The following is a 12,045-nucleotide window of genomic DNA, read 5'->3' as shown; positions in this document are numbered from 1 at the left end:
AGGTTGTTTTACAAATGGTGTGAAAACAGCTGACCTTTCAGTTTTGCACACTTACTGTAAATAATTAATGTTTTCTTCAAAATGATCAATGAAAGACAAACTAGAGAACGCAAGTGAAAGCTACATGGAAGTGCATTTAAAAGCGAGACTAGGTGGTTTATCCAAAGGTTTGGACGAGTGTGCAACACACTACCCAACCATGTGGTTGAGCTGGACGAGTTCCTTGAATCAAATAACTACTAACTACCAAAAATGCTATATTGGCCAAATGGCCTACTCTTGTTTGTATTCTTTCTTATGGTCTAAATATGTTGTCAGAATACATCACCATGCTTTTCTTAAAGCTGATAAGTTTCAGTGTCCATTAGCTGACTGTATCATAGGATATTGATCTTAGAACCACATTCAAATAATTAATGCTGAACCTGATTAGGAGGGATACCCCAGATACCCAACCAAGAACACCACACATCTGCATGCACCTCCTCTGATGCTGTTCTGCCTCCTGGAGCTGCTGTATTTCCTGTGTCTTCAGCTCCACCTCTGATCGGAGACAGGCCATTTGCTCTCTCTGTTCTGCGTTTTCCTTCCTCAGCCCCAAGACCTCACGCTGGCACTCTTCCAGCTGTCTCTCAAAGGCCTGCACTTGGCTTTGCTGCCTGAAATCCTGATGTGATGAATAAAGTCCAACCACACGTCAGTTTATACAACGGCATTAGACATTAGACATATGTTATCAGAACAAAATTGTATTACAAGGAATTCAAATGGGAGGAAACAATTGAACCCATCACTTTCTCCTGGCTGACAGCAGCTGATTGGTGCACAAACCCCATGAAGTGCTTCAAGAAGGGCTCTGGAGAGCTACCAATGATGTGCTATAATCCTTTTATGTTTTCCAATTCAAATTTACAAGTTAAAAACTGGTGGTTTTTTTTTGCTCCTAGACAGCCATGCATCCTCAGAAATCCACTAATTCCTGGTTAGGGCCGTGGCAACACCAGAAGCACCAGGCGTAAGGTGAAAGTCCACCCTGGGCAGGGCTCCAGTTTCTCACAGGGCACACACACAAGCACAATTCAGAGACTGCAACTGATTTAGCTGGTGTACATTTGAGAGGTGAGAAAGAAGAAGAGCACCCAAAGAAACCCCACATGTAAACTCCACACAGAAGCCATCACTGGCCAGAACTGATACTGTACCTGAAGCTAAGAACTGTGAGGCATCAGCGCTAACTACTACATCATTCCCAAGTTTAATCAAGCTCGACATTTAAGAAATGTTCCCTGTAAATAAAATACTTACAATGAATTCTGATAAAAACTGTTAGATGATTGTTCCTAATAGGAACAAGTAAAGGTTAATTCGATGCTGAAAAGAGAATAAAAGAAAACACAATGTTTCGGCTGTGGAGCCTAGCCACATCCAAAGAAGGCCCCACAGCTGAAATGTTGTGTCTCTTTTCTTCTCTTTTCAGCATTGAATTAACCTTTAATTGTTCATCTGCAGCCTACGCATGCTGACACAGCTACCTACTTGATTATTCCTAGTGCCTAGCTTCACTTTCTGATTTTAAAAGATTTTTGTAAAAAGGTTGAACCTTTAAGTAGTCTTAGAGGAATGTCTCTGCGAATGGATTTTGCTTGTACAAAAACACAGCAGAGGGTGGCTTGACGACAGGTACGAGTTACGAGATGCAATTGCTGCCTATATTAGGTTATCAGCTTGCGGCAAATCAAGCTTAAGTTTGTAAACTACATTAACATAAAAAACGACAGGTCATGGGTCACTTTATATGAATGGTACTGCTGTACCAGAGGACAAGAACCACATATATTCCAGGGCTTGAGGGAAATGACCTACACTGCCTGGATGTGATAATAATAATTATAATTCTTTTAATTTATATAGCTCTTTTCAGGACACTCGTGATGGCAGCCAAAGTGCACCAGTACGCTCACCACACACCAGCTCTCAGTGGGGAGAACAAAGTGATCACGTCAATTCAGACATGAGGATGAGAAGGCCATGAATGGTAAAGGCCAGGGGAAATTTTGGCTTACTGATATCATGAGTTTGATTAAACAGATTTACTACAATGTTTGATTACCACGCTTGGGTCACTAACATTACTCTAGTAAGCAACATAATGCAGATTTAAACATTTTCTCCTTTTATAGTCAATAACCCTGAATCAAGAGACACTATCCTTCTTGTAACTATCCTGAATCATCCATCGATCAATTTTTGAACTGTTTTATCCAATATGCAGGGGTCACAGAACAGCCCAAGCCAATCTTGAAGAGCAAGGGTGTAAGGGGGGGATACAACCTGGATGTCATGCCAGCTCATTTGAGCGTAGATAGATGCAAACACAGACACACACTCACACCAGGGCCAATTTTCCCAGAAGCCAAATAATCAAGCTTTATGTCTTTGGACAACCCACGTGAACACAGGAGAACTTACAAACACAGATAGAACCCCAGGAACTGAATCCCAGGGTACTAACTCCTGTGCAGCCCGCTGCCCTATACCGTATCAGTGCATACCAAAAGCATTAAGGCTTGAGCAGTTTGCATGATGTCAGAAGTGAAGCACTGGTCATGAGTTTGCTCACTAATCATGCAGCTCCATAATCCAGACTGGCCTCACTAACCTGCTGCAGAGCCATGAGCTCTGTGTGAGTCCTGAGCTCTGCCTGGAGCTCCTCAATCTGCTTCATGTGTCTCTGGGCCACCTGTTTACACCAGCCTGCATGCTGCTGAGTCAGCTCTGCTTTCTGTCTTTCTGGATTACAGAAGACAGAAACACATATCACAAAGACACTGAAACTTCTCAAATATATAACATACTCCTGGTTTACTTATTTAATTGCTAGGATGTCACATTATTGAAAGCACAAATTATTCTGTTACTGTCGTCTTTGCCAGGCTCTGCTTAAAGAGAAAATGATTTTTATGTTCCGGTTTGTGCAATGTAGAAGCTGTACAGGTTGTTTCATCAAACTTTATCAGCAATATTTCGACTTTTGCTAACATATCAGGATTTTAAAACATTAAACAGTTAACTATCATTTCACATTTTTAATTTTTTAATCGCTGCTTTTGTCATAGGAGATTAAAACATTAAAACGATGTCTGCCCTTAAATATCACCTAATAGAGAAATTTCTTGAAAAAAAAGAAGGGTTTCTAAAGTAAATAAAAAAGAACTCATTTCTGCAGCTTGAAATAGTTTGGAATCAGAGGTTCGCAGCTGTGCCAATACTGAAATCCACATTGTCTGGGCTTTGCGGTTACCCAGGAGGGTTTTCTGCCGTTCCTGCTGCCTCTGCCGCTCGGCCTGCAGTTCGGCCTGGGCCGACTCCTCCAGGGCCTGCAGGGCCAGCTGGTGAGAGTGCTTCTCAGCCCTGAGGGCCTCCTCGTACTGCCACCACAGACGCCCTTCCACCTCCTGAGCAAAACACACAAGCGGTCAGGATGAAGTAACGCTATGGTACCAAGAAACATCTCACACGTTTCCACATTTTAAAAAAAATCAGGAAAAAGCTCTTTCAGCAGTCCGGGCCCAAACCCTAATGAAGACAGGGCAAAGGCGTGATTTGAATTCATCTTGCCCAGCTGAGGAAGCAGCAAGCGTCACGACCAGGCCCTCGTAGTGAGGACTGAAGCAGGGAGGAGCTGAGAGGGTGAAGATGGAGTGGAGGAAAGACTGCGCATGGTGTAGATACTCACAAGTAGATACCCCACATTTGGGATCTTTACAGTATGCGGAGGAATGTGGAAATGTAGATTAATATTTTAGGCTCCTCCCAAACAGTAATTTAAAACTCTTATCAACTAGCTCATTTTAACAACTTGGCAAACTACATCATTGCTACATTATCGAGGTATTCTTACCTTTAGTTCATGGTTTTCTATATTTTTTTGCTTCCCTTGAGTGACAGTTTCGAGCTGAGCTCGCAGGCTCTGGTTTATTCTCTTGGTTTCCTGGAGCTCCAGCTTCAAGTTTTCAACCTCTTTGGTGAGCTGGTCCAGTCCTTGATAACTGCCCTCTGTCCCAGATTTCATCTTCTGTTCTTCAATCTTCATCCCAAGAAGATAAGCAAAGAGAAAGATTTTCAGTTGGAAATAAGGAAACCTTAGTATTGCTATGCATTACTGAAGATGTTTTTGTTTCTGCAGTTCCAGTTTAAGGTCAATTGAACTGTAAACTACATTTTCCCCAAAAAGTATTGGGACAGCAAACTCAAATGTCTTTGCTTTACAGTTGAGTAATTGAGATGAGATTAATATAAGATAAGTACAATATATACAACAAGTATATTTTATTTCAGCAAATTCCATGCATACAGTGCCTTGCGAAAGTATTTGGCCCCCTTGAACTTTTCAACCTTTTGCCACATTTCAGGGTTCAAACATAAAGATATAAATTTTTTTATTTTATGTGAAGAATCACCAACAAGTGGGACACAATTGTGAAGTGGAACGAAATCTATTGGATTTTTGAAACTTTTTTAACTAATAAAAAAATGAAAAGTGGGGCGTGCAAAATTATTCGGCCCCCTTGCGTTAATACTTTGTAGAGCCACCTTTTGCTGCGATTACAGCTGCAAGTCGCTTGGGGTATGTCTCTATCAGTTTTGCACATCGAGAGACTGAAATTCTTGCCCATTCTTCCTTGCAAAACAGCTCGAGCTCAGTGAGGTTGGATGGAGAGCGTTTGTGAACAGCAGTTTTCAGCTCTTTCCACAGATTCTCGATTGGATTCAGGTCTGGACTTTGACTTGGCCATTCAAACACCTGGATACGTTTATTTGTGAACCATTCCTTTGTAGATTTTGCTGTATGTTTGGGATCATTGTCTTGTTGGAAGATAAATCTCCGTCCCAGTTTCAGGTCTTTTGCAGACTCCAACAGGTTTTCATCCAGAATGGTCCTGTATTTGGCTGCATCCATCTTCCCCTCAATTTTAACCATCTTCCCTGTCCCTGCTGAAGAAAAGCAGGCCCAAACCATGATCCTGCCACCACCATGTTTGACAGTGGGGATGGTGTGTTGAGGGTGATGAGCTGTGTTGCTTTTACGCCAAACATATCGTTTTGCATTGTGGCCAAAAAGTTCGATTTTGGTTTCATCTGACCAGAGCACCTTCTTCCACATGTTTGGGGTGTCTCCCAGGTGGCTTGTGGCAAACTTTAGACGAGACTTTTTATGGATATCTTTGAGAAATGGCTTTCTTCTTGCCACTCTTCCATAAAGGCCAGATTTGTGCAGTGTAAGACTGATTGTTGTCCTATGGACAGACTCTCCCACCTCAGCTGTAGTTCTCTGCAGTTCATCCAGAGTGATCATGGGCCTCTTGGCTGCATCTCTGATCAGTCTTCTCCTTGTCTGAGCTGAAAGTTTAGAGGGACGGCCAGGTCTTGGTAGATTTGCAGTGGTCTGATACTCCTTCCATTTCAAGATGATCGCTTGCACAGTGCTCCTTGGGATGTTTGAAGCTTGGGAAATCTTTTTGTATCCAAATCCGGCTTTAAACTTCTCCACAACAGTATTACGGACCTGCCTGGTGTGTTCCTTGGTCTTCATGATGCTCTCTGTGCTTTCAACAGAACCTTGAGACTATCACAGAGCAGGTGCATTTATACAGAGACTTGATTACACACAGGTGGATTCTATTTATCACCATCAGTCATTTAGGACAACATTGGATCATTCAGAGATCCTCGCTGAACTTCTGGAGTGAGTTTGCTGCACTGAAAGTAAAGGGGCCGAATAATTTTGCACGCCCCACTTTTCATTTTTTTATTAGTTAAAAAAGTTTCAAAAATCCAATAGATTTCGGTCCACTTCACAATTGTGTCCCACTTGTTGGTGATTCTTCACATAAAATAAAAAATTTATATCTTTATGTTTGAAGCCTGAAATGTGGCAAAAGGTTGAAAAGTTCAAGGGGGCCGAATACTTTCGCAAGGCACTGTACATTTGATCACACCAAATGCAAACTAAAGGAAAAAAGTGAGAACAATGTGGAAATAAGTTCATTTCTGTGAAGAGAGAGCACTTTTGGTACACAAAGGATTGTAGGATTTATTGAACATTCATGTTGCTGAAGCTGTTGAAAAGACTAATGAGACCCTTAAATCAATTAGCTCTTAACTTCAAATGGGCCAAATGGCCTCCTATCGTTTGAAACCTTCTTCTGAAGGTTTGAAGTAGTGTGAATAATCTTGGTAGTGTTGTTTTAATGTGCGCTTTAATCGTATCTGGTACCTGTGACTGCAGGTCTTTCATTTTGTTTTGCCAGCTTGCCTCTAATTCCTTGATTTCTGCATCCTTGTCCTTCTGCAGCTGGCTCAGGGCAGTCAGATGCTCTTCTCTGTGGTCTTTTCTCGGGTGCTCACACAGCTGGTCATGCTCTGGCCTAAAAGAACATGACCCGATTATCTGAAGACCTCTTCTCACTCTGAGATTGTCTAGCCACATCAGAAACTTCAACAGCGCAGCAATCAGCTTACACGTTATCTAAAATACTCCACATTTCATGGTGCACAATTCTAAAGTAGAAATAACATGCACTATACCCTTTCTCCCTCTTGTAATCTGTACAAGACTATGCTTTCTTTATAGCAAATCTACAGTATATTACTAACAAGGGTGTGTCTTTAATTGCACCACTGTTTGAAGTTTGAAGCTGTTTTCAAGGGTTATTCAAGGGTCTTTCCTGATCATCTTGCTTACCCTGACTAGAAAGATAGAAAACAATGTACATAGATTGAGCTGTAGCAGTAAACCTGTATATGCCTGTATACAAATTGATCCTGCCTCCCTCCTGTGATGTCCAGGTGCAGCCTAAAATAACAGGCTCAGTGCAGAATAAGCCTTGTCATAAGTACAGTACATCCACCTTAAACTCAGATATAAGGTTTATGTCGTTACCATATATTTAAATACCAATATAAATCATAAAATTGAACTTAAAAACATAAATGTGGACTAATTTAGGGCAGCACAGTGGCGCAGTGGTTAGCATGACTGCCTCCTGTCACTGAGGCCTAGCTTAATTTCTGTGATGCTGTCTGCGTGGAGTTTGTATGTTCTCCATGTGTTTGTATGTTTGTATGTTCTCCTGGTGTTTTGGTTTCCTCCCACAGACCAAACACATACCTGTACGTTAATTGGCTTCTGGGAAAATGGTGTGAGTGTGTGCAAGTTTGTGTCTGTGTCTCCTGCACTGGACTGGCGTCCTGCCCAGGGTGTACCCTGCCTTGTGCCCTTTGCTTGCCTGGATAGACTCCGGCTCCCCTACCACCCTGACTTGGATAAAGTGGTTAGAAAATGAATGGATGGACTAAAGGATTAGATTAAATCCTCTCAATTAGATTTGCTGCACACTGACTTTATATGTCATTTTAGCACACTCGTTTTGTTTCCTGGCAAAGTACCTCATTTGTTCTTCATGACTTCGCTCCACCTGTCTTAAACTTTTCTCTTCAAGCTTGTCTTTTTCTTTTTTCAGAGCTGTGATATCTATGTGGTGTTTTTCTTCCTGCTGCTTGAGCTCCTCCTGAACAGCAGAATTTGATTAATATTAATGGGCACTCCCCTATTTTTGCTACACCATGGTATTTGCCAACAAACGGTATAAGTAGATTCCACAGAAAATGAACACCCAGATTTAATTTTTAAATCCACTACGTTCAAGACATATGCATTAACCACTTTGTTGGTTTTAGAAACATTTAAGCAAGTCTATTGTGGTGAACTGTATATTTGTCTCAGGTTACCTGCACTTCCTCTATCGCCTTATTAAATTGAAATGCTTTTCTTGTATCATCCTCTGTTATTTCTGCAGCTTTCACTAACTGAATACGCTAATCTTATATAATTAGCTGCTCTGAGACATATATTAGTACATCTGACCTACCTCTGCAGAATTCCCTAGCAGAAATCCCCTAGCTACTGATGTGCCTGCTCATTTGTAATTCCAAAGCCTGAAGTACTGTTACTGTTCTTCAGCTGTGAGTTTGCTGTTTATTAATAAGAGATCTTTCGCTGAAACAGATTTTTTTTGCTTCCAGCTAAGTGCAAGAGACAGAGCAAAAAAAAAATACCACAAGTTAACAATGGCAATGGTTTTAAAATCATAACAGCTTTTTAATAATTTTCTAATAATATCTACCTATTGTTTAGAATTGCTCATCAACTCTTTCAACACAAAACTATTTTTTTTGTTTTTAAAGGTACAACATGAGGGAGTATTATAAGACAAATTATTTTCAGGAGACCAGAATCACTGATGCAACCAGAAAAATACATGGCAAATAAGACACCTTTTGTGCATTGTTCTGATAAGAAAATATATCTTCTTTTGTAGAGCTAATATGATTTGAAAAACATGGATACAAGATACATAATGATATTTTTTAAGACTTGGGAACTGCAAGAGGAAAAAATGAAGGAAAAAAAACATCATGCGCAACTAACTAGCTTATTAAAACAAGCTACCCAATCTGCCTGAAGGACAAATCTGCTCTAATGAGACTTTTCTTAATTCATTTTACTTTCAGTGTGCGAGAAATAGGTCCCAATGCATAGGTCACCAGAGCTCTTTTTTGCATTGGAGTGAACACGACTGCAGTGAAGCTGTTTTACCTTCAGTTTAGCGATGATGAGCTTTGCCTGATTCAGCTCTCCCTTCCACCTCTCACGGTACTCTGTGCAAGGAGCCTCTGGAGGTGCTGTTTGCTCAGTGCTGCACTCACTGCATTGTATTAGAGACTTCAGCCTAGAGATCTAGATAATAACATCTTACATAAAACATGTACTCTTTATTTTTGTGTATTAGGGATCTTATAAAGGCAAATATTGATTACTAATAATATAATCAATTAGTGCTCCTTATGTTAAAGATGACCTGAGGCACTGCTATAGCTACAATTGCTAGACAGAGAGGTGCTGAGATGTTTGCAACATTGAGCGAGATTATATCTAGTTAGCGAAGGATGTAAGTGACCAGATGGCAGGTCAACATATCAGTCAGTTGCTCTTTCTTCTCAATAGGATAATAAATAGCATCAGTGTGAGCTAGACAGATAGCCGGGCAAATGTGGGCCTGGGATTTCTCTAGACGTTCGTGAGCCTTGCCCATATCAACAAAGCTGCCTTGAAACTAACAGACAGCAAACATCAGAACAGAGAGAATACAGCAAGAGAAGGCACAAGGAGCGATCAAGATGCAGCCTACAACTACTTTTCAGTTGCGAATTATATGTGTGCTATTGTACAGCACATCCAGCTTCTGGAAAAACAGTCATAAAGGGGTGTTGTTGTATTATTGTCACAACTACTGTTCAAGTTACCTCTGGATTCCTCCTTGATGAACTGATACCTATATGGCATTGGGCATTTGTCAATTCAATGTAAACTTTGAGAGGCGGCAAAGGTTGTGTCCTTTTTATTATCAGTATATATGGCAGGCTCCCCTGTGGTGGACTATCAGGTTTATGAAAGCAGTCTCCCTGAGCCTTACAGAGACTCAGCTCTACTTCTGAGAGCATTGAGATGGTCACAGTCAGCTCTCTAGTGGGAAAGGCTCATTGAAGGTAATGGGCTCAAGGTAATCCCTTCTATCATATTACCTTGCAAATATTGGTTTTTATGTCTTGTGTGTCTTTGTAGTGTGTTTAATGCTTGTTTTTTATCTGCTGCCTGTTTGTTTCATTACTACCAAATTGTTCACAAAATGCTTAAGAAGCCACATGACCTAGTTTGGTATTCCTTGAGCAGTGGGGCTAGTGAATGTTATTACTTCTTAGATGTTGCCATGAAACCCTTCTTTTGGAAACAATATATAAAACTTGCAATATACCAGTTTTGTATTACATACCACAACTCAAATCTAATCATTTCAAAACGGTTAATTTACAATGGTTTATTTCAGATCTGCATTTATGTATTATTCTGATATGGAGTTATATAACTACAAACATTTAATCACCCTACTCTAAGACTGTTATAGTTATATATATCTATGTAAGGGGCAATGAAATGCAACAAATACTCATTTAATATTTTAATGCCTCTCAATCTATATGAATACATGCAGTATATAATATATACTGTATTTACTGTTCTATAGGCACATATTCAGAGGAAAATGAGATTTCTGATATTGACACATTGTCAAGAAGGAACCGGAGAAATATAATGAGAGGTTTATAAGCTCCCACTCCTTCAAAGCGCTTTGAGAAGCCACCTTTAAAGGCTCTATATAAAATAAAGTTTATTATTATTATTATTATTATTATTATTATTATTATTATTATTATTATTATTATTATTATTTATCCACAAGAACACAGAAAAACGACCTTTTATTCAGGTTTTACTTTATCACTTGAAAATTCCCTGTTGCATTAATTACATTTTTATTCCTCAAAATGTATACTTAAAATGACTTGTAAATACACACAATACATTTTGTGCAATGAAGCACAAGGCTATAAGCTATATCTGACATTTGCTGGTGCCGAGAACTTGCTCCATAGAGTACTTGAGACTGAAACGCAATAAATGCCAGAGCTCTGTGGTTTTACCTCACTGACAGATTCTTCCAATCTGCTGGAAATATCTTTCTTATCTTTTTCAAGCTTGTTTCTCTCACTCTCCATTTTCCTTTTCAGCTCTTCAACCTGAGTCTGGAGGTCCTGCAAGAGAACATGAAACTATGTTTTTAATTGTCCTGATTCTGAACAGAGATTTAAATAGTCTTCACGTCTACTGATAGGTGACAGGAATTCAGGTTGTGCCAATTTCTCAGTGTCACAGCCTCTTAAAAAACACAAAGACTTTCCATGTTAGCTCATTGCAAAGATGTCGCCCCTCTTTCTGGTTGGGGAGATCAAGATCTGTCTTCAATTTCTATGAAGGACATAGTGAGGTTGAATTTCAAATGAGAATTCAAGAAACTAAGTACATACAGTACAGAAAAAAACAGCAAGTCTACAATTGAAAGGCATTGCACATTCTTCTTGTTAACACAGTTTATGAACATATAACTGTGTTATATGACTAAAAATGGGTGAAGCAAAATCTAGAGTCAGTTAGAAGATTGAAACATCTATTTGACCTACAAATAAAAATTTTAAAACACACAAAAATAAGAATAACAGTAATAGTGCAGTGACAGTACAATGCAGACTGATGTGGTAATAGGGTATGTCCCCACCTTTTTAGCCTTTCTATCATTTTCCATGGTAGTCTGGACTGACTTGAGCTCAGCGGTGTGTTTCTTCACCAGGTCCTCCAGTTTCTTCATGAGCTGCTCCTTCAAACGGGCTTTCTCCTCTTCCGTCTGCCTCCTGACCCGCCTCACCTCTTCCGCGTGAGCCCTCTGCAGCTCCTGCTTCTGTGCAGAAAGGGCCTCCACGTGCTGCAAACCAAACACATTCGTGAACTCTCAAGGTTGCAGTGGACCTATTCCAATCAGATTCCAACGTACAGAAACAGGACTCTCTTCTTAGCCAGATGATTGTTGTACCACACAGAAAAAAAGAGAACAAGAGCTCAGATAAAGAATTAACTTCAACTGTTCAATACTGGGGAAATTGTTTTGCCTATGTTATGTAATGCAGTTGAATGTCTAAATCAGGTCTAGCACTAGAATGGGGCATTGGAAAGGGGCTTCCCTGGAAATCTTTGAACCCCCCCACGATACTTTGGCACCCAAGGCAAGAAATACAAAGAGAAATCTTACTTCTGTCACGATCATTACTCCTCCTCTTAAGGGCACTCCAGCCCTTCCTCGTTCTGTCCCATTCCCCATACCTGTTCCTTATTCCAGCCCCTCTTTAGTTCCACCTTTAAAGCCAGACGCAGGTGATTGCCCGGGGCTTCTCATTGTATCCCGTTTCGTGAGAGCCCGGGGTCCTGCTGCGTCTGGCTCCGTTATAGTTTTAGTTTCCTGTTCCTGATTCCCTGTCCCGTCGGTCCCGACCCGGTTCTGGTTTTTAGTTACTTTGGATGGATACCCTGGTCTT

At 40.4% G+C, this 12,045-nt stretch overlaps 1 protein-coding gene across 3 annotated transcripts in view; it reads right to left on the bottom strand.

Moving 5' to 3' along the window:
- fam184b (family with sequence similarity 184 member B) overlaps positions 1–12,045 on the bottom strand; it is a 43,096-nt gene that overhangs the window by 5,233 nt on the left and 25,818 nt on the right. For all 3 annotated transcript variants that reach the window (XM_088636732.1, XM_088636715.1, XM_088636723.1), the window contains 9 exons: positions 11,235–11,438; positions 10,603–10,713; positions 8,660–8,800; positions 7,450–7,571; positions 6,278–6,428; positions 3,902–4,087; positions 3,302–3,455; positions 2,660–2,790; positions 483–667 (listed from right to left, as the gene is read on the bottom strand). In XM_088636732.1, the coding sequence (XP_088492858.1) occupies positions 483–667; positions 2,660–2,790; positions 3,302–3,455; positions 3,902–4,087; positions 6,278–6,428; positions 7,450–7,571; positions 8,660–8,800; positions 10,603–10,713; positions 11,235–11,438 (1,385 nt within the window). The remainder of the gene's footprint in view (positions 1–482; positions 668–2,659; positions 2,791–3,301; positions 3,456–3,901; positions 4,088–6,277; positions 6,429–7,449; positions 7,572–8,659; positions 8,801–10,602; positions 10,714–11,234; positions 11,439–12,045) is intronic.

This window comes from Lepisosteus platostomus, chromosome 1, assembly GCF_059453375.1.
Source record: "Lepisosteus platostomus isolate fLepPlt1 chromosome 1, fLepPlt1.hap1, whole genome shotgun sequence".
Taxonomy (NCBI): Eukaryota; Metazoa; Chordata; class Actinopteri; order Semionotiformes; family Lepisosteidae; genus Lepisosteus; species Lepisosteus platostomus.
The sequence above is the reverse complement of the archived record's forward strand: the minus strand, read 5'-3'. Positions and strand labels throughout refer to the sequence as shown.